The sequence below is a fragment of the Euprymna scolopes genome, chromosome 17 (assembly GCF_053919585.1).
Source record: "Euprymna scolopes isolate OS-2025 chromosome 17, ASM5391958v1, whole genome shotgun sequence".
NCBI classification, from domain to species: Eukaryota; Metazoa; Mollusca; class Cephalopoda; order Sepiida; family Sepiolidae; genus Euprymna; species Euprymna scolopes.
This window is the reverse complement of record NC_136498.1, coordinates 389,611-403,559: the sequence shown is the minus strand read 5'-3', so window position 1 is coordinate 403,559 and position 13,949 is coordinate 389,611. Positions and strand designations below refer to the sequence as shown.

Sequence of the window (13,949 nt, the reverse complement as noted above, 5' to 3'; positions counted from 1 at the left end):
ACTTGCAAGATGTATGTTGTAATGCATACAAATTCCCATTAATCGCTAAAAAATGATTTTCTTTACAAAAATATGTGATTTTTGGAGTATGATGTTTTCATTTCGTCACGAGTGTGTATACCATAAAGATTGTGCTTTATTTTTGTTTCTTAATAAAAGAGAAATTTTGGACAAGAACCAAAATCTTACCTAAAAAAAAAAAACCCAAAAAACAGCACAGTAAACTGTACAAGCACCAATCTAAGTTATCTCTTTTGATATGTTAGTTCGCCATCTTAAAGTAGAAAGGGGCTGATAAGCACGACAAATCGTTCTTTAATCCTTCACTAAAGAAAAAGAGGTAGATATGGCGTGTAGGTTGTTAAGATAGCCTCTAACCCTTGCATAACTAAAAGGGACAGCTTTCTAGCAACCACTATATACAGCCGGAACAAATCTTCAGCAGAGACATTTTAAAGCAATCACCATTTTTAACACACATGCATATGAAGTATGTGCAAGCTTACAACATCGTAGTGTGGATGGCCACACACATGCGATAAACAAACTATGTTACGCCTTGCGTGCAGTAATACAACAAATAGTCCAGAATGTTCTAGAACTCTCCTATATAAGCTTGTGCGTACGTAAGTCAAACCAGTCCAGGATGCAGTTTTAGGAGTAAACAACATTGCTGCCGACTCCGTCTTATGGGACGTAAAATCACCAACATAACTTTGCGCACGTCATACACCTAAATTCTCAACGTAGCAAGTACCATATCAAATGAGAATTAATTCTTTTCAACAAGTTTCTCTCAACATGAAAATCTGTAACCATGAACTTTTACGTTTTCTTTGAGACACACGTTAGCAAAGATTATGTCTAATGAACACTTGCTGCAAAAACACATAACGTTGGAATGGTTTGACTTACTTTTTCTTAAACAAGCTAATAAAGGTTGTTAGTTTATCCCAGTGCAGTGATCTCAAGTTCTTTGTTGGATGTCGCTATTTTTCCGAAGTTGTTCATGCCTTTTAAATTTATGTAGATGTCACTCGGTAGGACCCTTCTTAAATTGGACACGGTCTCAGTGATACTCTACTACTTTCGACTCATAGATATCCCTTCACCTGCAACCAGGATCTCTAATATCGACGGATTCCGATGATAAATTGGTGAATGCCGACTCACAAGCCAGAGTCCTATAGCTTATAAAATTACACCGTTGTGACGTCACCTTAATAATCGCCAATGACTGATTCATTAGTTTCATTTTCTTTTTTACTTAACAAAAAATATTTTATTTTATCTCTGAATCATGCTAATAAACATTAAACACTAAATTTATAAATTTGGAAATAAATATTTGATCCAAATGCGCTAGAGTACCAACTAAAGAGTTACCTTTTAAAAGTTAATTTTTAGAGGTATTTGGGTCTCTTTTGAACGAATATGACATTTGAAACTGCCGCAAACAAGTAGTTTTTTTTTTTATGATATTAAGACCTTTATTATCTTATGTATTCCTATTGTTTTCACTGATCGCCATGTTTGTTTTTGTGCGTGTACACCCAATTTTGCCTAAACTGCATACCGACAAAGGGTTCATAAAAAGGATACGTAAGTCGAAGCCAGGCTGTTAGTCGAACGAGCATTAAACTTGCTCCCTCAGCGAATTCCTGTTCCAATTCCGGTCCTGTTTTATTTTGATTCTGTTCGATAAAACCGGCGAGGAATTTTTTGCGTACAACTTGATCGCCTTTGTCCCATTCTTTGAACAAGGCGAACACGTTGCTAACCTGGGTCTCATTCACCGCTGATCTCATCTTCTTTCGTTGAAATTGTGCGAGGTTAAATTTAAAAACAAAAAACAGTAAAAGAAATAAAACAAACACAAAACACGCTTTTCGTGCCTTTTTACAAGAAGGATTTAAAAATAAAAGAAAATGCTTACGTTTACATGGCAACAACAAACAACAAATGGAACACGCCTTTTGATCGATTAGTTCTGTCTGGCTCGCTTTCTTTTTTCTTTTTAGAGAAAAAGTACCTCCACCTCTCTTTCTCTTTTTTCATCTTTATCTCTCTCCCTCTTTCTCTTTCTCTCTTACTTCCCCTTTCCCTCTTCCCTTTTTCTCTCTCTTCCTGTATTTTCCCCCTCTTTCTAACTCTCTCTTTCGTTCTTCTCTTCCTTTCCCCTCTCCTCTCCTTTACTATCTTCCAATCTCTCTTTCTGCATCTATTTCTCCTGCTCTCTTTCTCCGCTTTTACCTCTTTCCTTCTCTTTCACAGTTTCTCTTTTTCTACTTCTCTTCCCCTTTTTCTCATCCTCTTTTTATCTTCTTTTTCGCCATCTCTTTCACTTTTTCTGTCTCTATTTCTCCAACTCTCTTTCTCTCCCTTTTCTCTCTCCCTCTCTTTTACCTTCTCATTTTCTTTTACTTTCTCTCCTTTTCTTTTTATCCCTCCCTTTCTCTCTCTAACCTCCCCTTTTCATCCTCTCTCTCTCTCTCTCTTCTCTCTCTTCCTGTATTCCCCATCTCTCTCTCCAACTCTCTCTTTCTCTGCTATTTCTCATTCTCTCTCCCTATCTTTTTTCACCCTCTCTCACTCCCCAATCGCTCTTTCTGCCTCTCTCTCTCTCTCTCTCTCTCTCTCTCTCTCTCTCTCTCTCTCTCTCTCTCTCTCTCTCTCTCTCTCTCTCTCTCGGTCCTGGATATGACCTTAAACTATATCCAGTGGTGAGGCCCCAGCTTGTGGGCTTTGGGGAGTGTGGAGCCACCCTTTAATTACCATTGCTCCCAGATCCACTCTGACCCGGAGTGGTAGTACCTGTTAGGGTCCCAACTATGGGTTAAATAGAAACCGACGTGAAAACAACAAAAAAAAATTTTCTTCAAAATCTTTGGATTCGGCATTAAATAACCCGAAAAGGGTTGATATGCCGTAAAAAAAAAAAAAAAAAACAACCAACTAAAAATCTCTCTCTCTCTCTCTCTCTCTCTCTCTCTCTCTCTCTCTCACCCCTCTCTCTTTCCCTAAAATACAAATTATGATTCCACTTAATATATCCATACAAGGAAAACATTTTCATTTCATTCTCAATTATTCTTTACAATTAAAAATAATTATTCAAAATAATTGAATTTGTGAACTTCAGTACTTATGTAGATTAATTTAATCATTTCTTACATAACGCATCACAAGATAAGCTCCGAACCTAACTAATAAAACAACAACAAACAAAATTCGACTTTTCCACATTTATACACAGTTCCCTTCTAGGATGATGATACACTGATTCTAACACTTCTCTAACATTTTTTTTTTTTTTTTTTTTTTTGTAGAACGATTTATATTTAGACTTAAAATATGTCTCAGTTTCCAATATCACATCCTCATTATTTTAGCATTTTTAAGCTGTAAGCAACAAACAAGTCCATCTATTGCTTCTTCTCTGTAGTGGAATAATATGAATATATAAATCGCTTAAATAATTAAATAATTCGTGCAAAAGAGGAACAAGAAATTCATTTTAAAGACAAAAAAAAAAAAAAAAATTACACAAAATAAATGTACAAAATAAATTTAACAATGCATACTTGTCCATATGCGATTTTCAAAAAAACTTCTTTTTAACACACAAAAGGAAAAAATATATTACTCACAGTTTGAGTTTTCACGCTTTTTTTATTATAAGCAGACGACATTTTCTTTTTTTAACAGCATAAGACTTTCTGTGCATTTAAAGCAAATAAGCTCTACAATAATGCAAGAAACAATTTCTTTCATGGAGAGTTCTTTTTTTTCTTAAAATTTGTAGAAAAATCTATAGAAAAATGTTCATTGGTTTCTTTTTCTTTTATTCTTCTTATTTTGAAATCTTGCCAGACAGCGGCAATTTTATAAAAAACAAATTCAGAGGCGTCTTTTTCTCGGGAAAAATTTGGTTATGGATCTGAAAAGGAAATAGCTGAAAAAAAAAGAGCCTAAATAGGAGAATGTAGCTTTTAATATTCTTTTTTTATTATATTTAAAAATTAAAATTCTTTCGAACTCTAGAAAACCTCCGTAACTTGCTTTTTTAAAGAATATTCTAAAACAATCCTTGTTTCAATTCTCTTAAATTCTTTTTAATTTATTATTTATCTCTTCGATAAATAATTAATATTTCTTCTTTTTAAATCTAGTCACACTGACTTCAAAAAATATATATATCGGACGGATCTCTATCCGAAAAATATTTCCCTCAGGGAAAAATAATAAATTTCTCTTTTTTCAATTTAGTCATTTTAGACTACAAAATATATATATATCGGATTTTTTATCCGAAAAATATAATAAAATTCCTCTGGAATCTTATTTCAAAATTCACTGAAATATTTTGGATTTCTCCCAAAATATTTTAAAACAAATTCTTAATATTTTGACTCTTACGGAGAATTCTAGATTCGAAATTCAATCAATTATTTGAGAACAATTAGTCTCGGCCCTTCGCTACATTTCTAGAAAGATTTTAACGAAGAAAACATTTTAAAAGGGTATCGATATTTTCTCCGGAAAGCAGAAAAAAATCCGAACCGATCAGATCAGAAATATTTTCCAATCTGATAAAATTTGTTGATGTACCTATTTACTATGCCTCCCCACAGGACAGAGTTAGACACCAGGGTCGTTTTTTAACGTGGAGAAAAGGTACAAAAATAAAAATTGTCTCAGTCGTGAAGGGTTTCTCCTCCACCGAAAGAGAACAAGAAATTGAAGTGCAGCAATGCAGCATCTGAAGAACAGATGGTATTTATTTGCTCCCCCACTGAGCAAATTAGGCACAAGGCCGTTTTTAATGTTAGGTAAAAACCAGCTCCCCTAAAAGTAGGCAAAAAGGGGGCACTCTGGTTACCAAAAATAATAATTGTCCCAGTATAGAGGGTTTCCCCTCCATTGACTGGTACAAATTATCTTAAGTGCAGCATCTGAAGAACAGATACTACACCTTGATCTTGTCCCGAAGGCCAAGTGATAAAATTTGTTGATGTACCTATTTACTATGCCTCCCCACGGGACAGAGTTAGACACCAGGGTCGTTTTTTAACGTGGAGAAAAGGTACAAAAATAAAAATTGTCTCAGTCGTGAAGGATTTCTTCTCTAACGAAAGAGAACAAGAAAATGAAGTGCAGCATCTGAAGAACAGATACTACACTTTGATCTTGTTTATATATTTTATTGAGAAAGAAAAAATTGAACATAAAAAACGTACAAAAAATTCAATTCAACAAAATTAGGCACAAGGCCCTACAAAAAATTGGGAGGGGGATGGTACAGGGTCTTTTTGACTATGTAACAGATGAGACTTTGAAGTCTTACACTTGACTGGCAACATTTACCAAAATACCTCAATCACTCTGTGGATCCTAATCTAACTAATAACCCCAGCGTTCAATGTAAAATTTAACTATGTACAATTTGTATATTCATTTCTGTATGTTGTGTGTGCATTTTTTTTTTTTTTTGTGTGTGTGTGTATGTGTGAGAAAATAAAGTTCGATTTCATTAGAAAGAGTTCTTGAATTAATTGGCATAAAATGTTCGTGGAGTGGGAAAAAACTAATGAAAATGTTCATTTCAAAAATAAGGAAAAAACTACTAATGTGTTGTTAGTAAGACCCCCCTGTACTATTCTATGTGGCTAGATCCCCCACTGTTTTCCGGGGAACCGAAAACAAGCAGAGCATCCCTAATGGGGTTTGGGGAAGTCGCCTTAATGGAGGTGGGAGAAAATAAAGCAACGGATGGAGGCGGTAGGAAGGTGACCTCTGAGTAGGGGGATGACCGGGGGCATCAGAAAATAAAGATGAGGAGCAGGGGGGTTGGGCAGACTCAGAGGTTCTCTAATACCAAAAAATAAAATCAGGAACAGGATCTCATTTGTACCACCAGTCAAGAGTTACTTTACTGAACTTATAATGCTAACCTAGGCGGGATGGGTTCCGTAGGACCCAGCACCGCCCATGCCATGCCTAAGGAGGGAACACGTATTGAAACTTGGCTCCTCGACGGATGCACAAACTAGTGCTGTGCACCCACCTCTTGTCAAATTCCACTCTAGGCAACCTCTTCCAATCGCATCTGATCTTTACTTTAAGCAAATGTTTAAAGTAAACGATCAGATCCCGATCAGGAACAGATGTCCCTTCGTGGACCAACTTGAGGCGCGTGATCCAAATGGTCATGCGTGCTACTGCTAGGATCGCCAGGAAAACCAAACTTTCCTCCCTGGGGAACGGCGGTTCCATGTTGTACACAAAAGTTCCTACGTCGAGATCGAGCAGACACTCGGCATCGATGCGAGCTGTTACCCCCTCGACGTACCTTAATAGGGGCTGTATCCGGCTGCAACTAAAAAACGCGTGCTCGATTGTTTCGGGCTCGCGTTCGTCATAGCACGGACAGAAGCGACTGGTATGTTCTTTATACCGGAAAAGTACGTCGAAGAGGGGCAGCGCATTTCGGACCAGTCGCCAAGTCAGGGAGAATTCCGAGTTATTCAGAATCTCCCGTCCCGGCGCCCAACACCATTGAGAACGGACAACCTCCATCGACCATCCCATCCGCCTACAAAGTGGATCCTTCGTGGTCCCCTCCACTAAATCCCGATACAGTTTCTTCCTTGGCTGATCGAGGACATTGGTCCCCGGCAAAGCTCTAAGAGCGGTTCGGCATTCGGAGAAGAACTTGGACTCCCCCTTCGGTCTACGACGACCTTCTACCGAAGGGTTGGGTTTGAGATTGGGAAACGAGTTCTCAACCACAGGGACCCATGGAGCGTCTCCTTCAAGCGAACGACCCAGGAAAGCCAATCTCTCGGCGTTTCTATGACACAAGAGACTGGGCTGACCCAGGCCTCCCTCGCTCGGACTTTGAACACAGACCTCTCTGCAGACATAATGCTTACCCTCGTTCCACAAAAGTGAATCCAGGCGCCCTTGTAAGCGGGTTAGTCGTTCTGCAGGGAGAGGAAGTACAGACAAACGGTAAAGGATGAGCGGAAAGACGTATGTAGCACACGCCTCCGCCCGACCCTTCAAGGACAATTTCCTTCCAATCCAAGTCTTTACTGACGATTTGACCTTAGACTGTACTTCCGACTAATTCTTTTCCAGCTGAAGTCCCGGTCCAAACCAGACACCGTGAATGCGGACCGGTCCATCGGTCCAGCTGAAAATACCTGGAAGCGAGTTTACCCCGGTCCAGGCCCCCAACCGCAGGCCAACAGACTTGCTACGGTTGAAGATGGCCCCTGTTACTTCTTCGTATCGAGCGAGCGCCTCGACCACCGCTTGAACGTCCGTGAGGCAAGACACGAACACGGTGACGTCATCGACGAACGCGGAAACCCTGGCTCGTGTGCCTCCAGGGAGAGCTATTCCGCGCAGGACTGGTGTAGCCGCCTCGTCCTTTAACTTGCGAAGGAGGGGTTCCAACGCCAGGACATACAACAGAGGCGACAGCGGACAACCCTGTTGCACCGACAGCGAATGACTCCGACAGCTTACCGTTGATCTGCACCGCTACCGTCGGCCTGTCATACAGAACAAAGATCCACTTGCGGAAGTCCGGATTAAATCCGGCGGCCTCTAGCACAGATCCTAGGAACCGATGGTCGACCCTATCGAATGCCTTGGACTGATCCAAACTGATCAGCACGGCTTCGGCGTCGTCTTCTGTCCCCTCTATGATCGAGCGTATCAAGTGCAAATTGTCTTGAATCGATCTCCCCTTCACAGCATAAGTCTGGTCCGGTTCGATCAAGTCAGTGATGACAACCTGCAAGCGATTCGCAAGAATCTTTGCCAAAATCTTTAACTCTGTTTTTAGCAGAGTCAAGGGCCTAAAATCATCAAAGTTTTCCCTCCCACCATGCCGTTGACCTTTCCTCAGCAATGTGATCACACCGTTGGTCACCTGTCCAGGGATGGAAACCTGGGCAAACCAATGGTTGAACATATCCTTCAGAATAGGGACCAACATGGGCGACAGCCTCAAGTAAAACTCGTAGGGTAAACCATCAAGCCCCGGGGATTTGTTATAGCCGACCTGCTTCAACGCAGGAATGACCTCATGTTCAGTAATAAGACCATCACAGCTAGCCGCCCGAGCCGCTGTGAGGCGGGGCGAGTCAGCCAAATAGCTGCCAAACTCATCAACCCTGAGTCCGGGTACTTGGGTGAAGCGCACCGATAGATGCTCCCGAAACCCCTCGCAGATCTCCCGAGTCGATACTAAGGGGTGTCCTTCCAGGTTATGTACTTTACGAATGTACCCATCCGAACCGCGCCTTAAAGCAGCCTTACGCTCAACAGCGTCAACATTCACAGCCTCGTTAGAAACTTTCTTTAACCTAGCCCTAACTACTTGACCTTCATACCGCTCGCTAGCCAAGCGGTTGAGATCTTGTTTAGCTAGTGCTAACTCTAGGGGGTCCCCCCCTCCACCGCCCGGGTCAGCTTATCCTCTAAACGCTTCTTTACCTTAGCCTTATCTATCGTGCGGCGTTGGCTATACTGGACAGAGAAGCGCCTAATTTTGGCCTTGAGACTAACCCACCACTTACTCCCTGTAACCGCCCCCACTAAAGCCCGCTGAATTAGCTCAGTGACCTTCAACCGGTAGTCCTCCAGCTCCAACAAGGTGCTGTTGAACTTCCAGTATCCGGCCAGTTTAGGCCTAGCACTTAAGCTCAAACGGGCCATAACAAGTTTATGGTCCGAGTGTCCTAGCAAGTGGAACGTGGGGCAAGATAGGAAGTCTACATCGTCTCTTCTAACTAACATCCGATCCAAGTAAGTGCTTGGATGGGAAGGCACTACAGGATGCCACGTCGACATCTCTGGCCCCGGATGATCCAGACGAAATCTGTCGACGAGATCGCACGAGGCCATCAGGTCAGACAGACTGCTGTCACACCTGCCAACCTGCTAGTCCCCCCGACCTTATCTATTTTGGGATCAAGGATTGCATTCCAATCCCCCATTAAAACTAACCATTCCGGATCCACTAAGAAGCCCTCCAACCGTCGAAAAAAGGTTGCCCTCTCTACAGCAGCATTGGGAGCATAAACAGCAACAATCCGAAAAACACTACAATTAACAGCAACATCAACAACGAGCGCCCGCCCGTCCTCGCCTGCATGAACAACATTCACCGACGCTGACAGGGTGCGACTCACTAGCAAGGAGATTCCACGACTATAGGTATTGCCATATGCTGAGTAGACATCGTAATCGTTTACCAGCACCTGACAATCCCCGTCACAAACAAAGTGGGTCTCCTGGATAGCGGCAATATCTACCTTGAGGGACACCAAGTCTCTCACAACGCGCGAGGCCTTGCTTCGACACCTAATGCCCCTCACATTCAATGTAGCCAAGTTCAAAGACATGATCACTTACCTCAAGCACTGTCACAAACGGGTCTGAAATCCTTGGCAGTGAGGACATGGCAGGCCTGGCCAAGGCTGCCGGTAAGTAAATCCGATGAAGGTGATCCATCCTTGGCCACGCCCCCCATGTCCAGGGGGAAGGTTAGCTTAAGTGCCCTGTATAGCGATGGGTGTACATACATGGGGATTCTACCCTCACATTTAAATAAAATGTTGGTCAGCGAAGGATGGTCCCTATCCACCAGCTGCTGGCCTGGGATCGCATTCTTCGCTACCTTAATCATTGCCCACATTCCTTCAGTCCTAGCGTCCTTGTTGACCCTAACGAAAGTGGTCAACAAGGGAGCGTCCTTGAATTTAGTGGGGTCTGTTACTAGGTCTCCACCGACTTTTTCCAAGTTTTTTAGTTTATTGTACCGGACCTTCTGTTGTCCTTTAAGGTCCGGAGCCGGTTGGAGAGGGTCTGTTTCACAAATCCTGCTTCCTGGCAGGAAGGGGAGCTTTTTGGTCCGTTCAGTGCGGACTTTGGGAGTGGGGGAGGGGACCTCTTTTGGTTGATGGGGAGGCTGGGCGCTTGGGGAGGGGGTAGCCTGCTCGTTTTCTTCTTTTTGGCTCCTGTCACGGGATGAGGGGCGGGAAGAGTTTCTTGGGGCCTTTATAGGAGAGGGGGAAGGTTGTTCGGGTTGCTGGGGTGTTGGGATCACAGGGGGCTCATCCTGTGTTGTTATTGCGAGGGAGTCCTTCTCAGTCTCAGTGGGGGTAGGAGGGTTTGCGCGTGTCTTGCGGCATTTCCTCCTCCTGGCCCTCCTGATCTCTGTTGCGCTCAGGGCCATAGAGACTGTTGTTGTCTCTTCCTCTGCCTCTGACATGGCCTCCTCCTCAGATTCTGGTAGTTTCCTTTTGTTTGAGGAGGAGGGTGTCTGTGTGTCCATCTTCTCCGTCTGGCTCTTCGATTGGTCTTGGTCTTGGGTGACTGTCTGCAAGGATGGCTGTTTGTTGGTCTTGCCTTTCTTTACGACCGTCACCCAGCCTGTCGGTGCCTCTGGAGGATTTGTGGCCGGCGCGGGAGCAGCGGCTTGATTTGTTGTCACGCTTGTTCCCGCCGCTTTTGTGGGCTTCTTCCCTCCATTCCTCTTCGGACAGTCCTTCGCCATATGCCCTTGTTGTGTGCACAGCCAGCAATGGGGCTTCCTCCCTTCCACTATAAGGGAGAGTGTCCACTCTCCGAACTTGAGTGTGGCTGGGATGGCGTAGAATCCAGCCTTGTCCAGGACCATCTGTACTTTGTAGTCCCCGGTCATGATGTTTCTTAATCCGCGGACCGGGGTGACTTCCTCTACGTCCCCATACTGGCTTAGGATAGCCCCCAGTTGTTTGGCCTCCATATAGCAGGGGACGTTTAGAGCAGAAACATTTGCTCTCCTCTTGTTCATATAGATGGGTTGGAGCTTTATGTTCCTGCTCTGATGGCAGGTCCTGGACAGCCTGACTGCGTCTTCGGAGGTGGGGAGCAGAACATCCCACTGTGCGTAACTCCTTCTACAGATGTAGTTGGCGGGAATGTTCTGTTCCAGCAACACGTTCATCATGGTGTCCTTGTTGACGCCCGTCAGACCCCTTGTCTTGGTGTCTGAAGTTATCAGCGAGAGCACTCTTTTCTCCAGAACTTCCACTTGACCCGGGAGGGGTTGGATATTGTTCCCCTGGGTATACTCCTTGTAAGTGGAGTCGAAGAGTGCTCTGTAGTCTTCGGGCGTCAACTTCCCTTGCTGCTCTTTGGGGCCCCATGCCGGTCCTCCATCCTGGTGGGTGTCAGCTGGACTCGGGTTGGGGGGCGTAGCTGGTGTTGTGGGGCTCTCTCTTGTTATGGGCATTTTTGGTTTCGGAACTGGGCCGTTACCAGGCAAAGTAGGCCATTGTGTCTTTGGCGTTGTTTCGTCCTGGCTTGATTTGCTCTCCAGGCCGCTCCCCTTTCTTATTTTCTTCCTTTGCTGGGTGGCTGTCCGCTTGGGGGATGGAGGTGTCTCCCCTTCTGGTGCCGTGTTCCCAGCTGGAGCCTTGGTGGGTACTGTCAAGGGTGTCTCTCCTTCCAGCTTACTTTTGTTACCACTGGCCGGAGAGTCACCCCTTTTCCGTATTTGGTCCTCTTGGGGAGTGTTGGGGGGCCAATCACTGTCTTCCGCGCCGAATAGTGAGCAGATGGAGGCTATTACATCTTCATCCAGCGCCTCGGTTTGGTCCGCGGTGCTGTTTTCCTCCTTTTCTGTTGGGGAGTGGTGCTTTGGGGGAGCGGGGGATGGGTTCCTCGGTCTTCCTCCCTTGGTTCTGCCGTCCTGGAGTGCAGCTGGTTGGCTGGGTTCTGCACTTTCCCCAGCTAGTGACTTAACGGCAGCTTTTTCCGCTGGGTTGCCCTCGTGGGGAGCGGTTGCAGGTGCTTTTCGGGGGGTCGCCGCGGGCTGCGGCCCTACCCTCCCGCTTTCTTCCAAGGTCGCCGCACGCCGGGGCCCTACCTTCTTTCCTGGCGCCGTCTCGCCGGGAGATGCATCAGCTCCCTCACATAGGGAGTCGTTAGCAGTTGAGATGCTGCGCATTTGGGGTGACGTACCCCTCCTGCCTAGCATCGTGGCGGTTGCACTGGCCGCTAGCGCGGACCAAAGTGTAGTGGGGGAAAAGAAAACCCAGGGGAATGGAGGGGGAGGAGGGGGAGGAGCGGACTTTGAAGAAATTGGAGTTTTTGACTTCGGTGCTAGCGGGTCAGAGTGCCGCGTTGCAATTAAGAGAGAGAGGGGATAGGCATCCCTGGCCACAGAGGGGAGCAGAACCGAAGCACCCGCCCTACCCCGCGTCACCCTACCCACTAACTTACCCCAACGGAAGCGAGAAAGAGAACCCTGTCTGCTCGATCCACTGGGAGAGCAGCGAAGATAGACAAAGTTTGGGCCTGGCAGGTCAGAGTGCTGCTCAGGCAATTAAGTGTGGAGAAATTAGACCATCCCCTGTCTCTAGAGGGAAGAGACCGGAACGAAGAAAAAAAAAAACGCATGCAAAAAACAACAAAAGCAGGTCTCAACTACCAGCTAGTGGTGTTGGTCCCGAGATTCCAGTCTCCCAAAAAAGGGGATCGGTTTCCGGGTCCAAGCTCCCACAAATGTGGAGTCGGTCCTTTAGGTCCTGACTCCCCAAAGGAGGGGGTCGGTCCTTGCTAACGAAGGTTAGTATGAAAACACCTTAACCTAGCCCGAAAGCCCGGTGGTGGAAAGTTTCGTAACTGAGTGAATAGATGGTATTTATTTGCTCCCCCACCAAACAAATTAGGCACAAGGCCGATTTTTAATGTGAGGAGTTATGGGGAAATGAGGACCAACTCCCCGGGGAGTAAGGGAGCTGGATAGTGACAATTGGTATGAAGGGTTGCCCCTACATTGACCAAGGTCTTATATGTGGGGTCGCCCCCACATATGGTCTTTGCTTGCAGTACCTGTCGGAACAGATACTACACTTTGATCTTGTTTATATATTTTATTGAGAAAGAAAAAATTGAACATAAAAAACATACAAAAAATTCAATTCACAAAATTAGGCACAAGGCCCTACAAGAAATTGGGAGGGGGAGGGTACAGGGTCTTTTTGACTATGTAACAGATGAGACTTTGAAGTCTTACTCTTGACTGGCAACATTTACCAAAATACCTCATTCAATCTGTGGGTCATAATCTAACTAATAACCCCAGCGTTCAATGTAAAATTTAACTATGTACAATTTGTATATTCATTTCTGTATGTTGTGTGTGCATTTTTTTTTTTTTTTGTGTGTGTGTGTATGTGTGAGAAAATAAAGTTCGATTTCATTAGAAAGAGTTCTTGAATTAATTGGCATAAAATGTTCGTGGAGTGGGAAAAAACTAATGAAAATGTTCATTTCAAAAATAAGGAAAAAACTACTAATGTGTTGTTAGTAAGACCCCCCTGTACTATTCTATGTGGCTAGATCCCCCACTGTTTTCCGGGGAACCGAAAACAAGCAGAGCATCCCTAATGGGGTTTGGGGAAGTCGCCTTAATGGAGGTGGGAGAAAATAAAGCAACGGATGGAGGCGGTAGGAAGGTGACCTCTGAGTAGGGGGATGACCGGGGGCATCAGAAAATAAAGATGAGGAGCAGGGGGGTTGGGCAGACTCAGAGGTTCTCTAATACCAAAAAATAAAATCAGGAACAGGATCTCATTTGTACCACCAGTCAAGAGTTACTTTACTGAACTTATAATGCTAACCTAGGCGGGATGGGTTCCGTAGGACCCAGCACCGCCCATGCCATGCCTAAGGAGGGAACACGTATTGAAACTTGGCTCCTCGACGGATGCACAAACTAGTGCTGTGCACCCACCTCTTGTCAAATTCCACTCTAGGCAACCTCTTCCAATCGCATCTGATCTTTACTTTAAGCAAATGTTTAAAGTAAACGATCAGATCCCGATCAGGAACAGATGTCCCTTCGTGGACCAACTTGAGGCGCGTGATCCAAATGGTCA

The 13,949-nt window shown here is 44.6% G+C and overlaps 1 protein-coding gene across 5 annotated transcripts in view; it reads right to left on the bottom strand.

The window, feature by feature from the left end:
- Positions 1 to 2,054, bottom strand: part of LOC145296644 (armadillo-like helical domain containing protein 1) — a 217,472-nt gene extending 215,418 nt beyond the window's left edge. For 2 of the 5 annotated variants that reach the window (XM_080142573.1, XM_080142574.1), the window contains exon 1: positions 1,937 to 2,054. Coding sequence is in view for 3 of the 5 variants with exons in the window: in XM_080142571.1 (XP_079998697.1) it covers positions 1,603 to 1,808 (206 nt within the window). In the remaining 2 variants the exon portion in view is untranslated. Of the gene's footprint in view, positions 1 to 1,602 lie in introns of all 5 variants that reach the window. The other 3 variants (XM_080142571.1, XM_080142570.1, XM_080142572.1) reach the window with 2 other exon arrangements.
- Between the last annotated feature and the right edge of the window lie 11,895 nt (positions 2,055 to 13,949).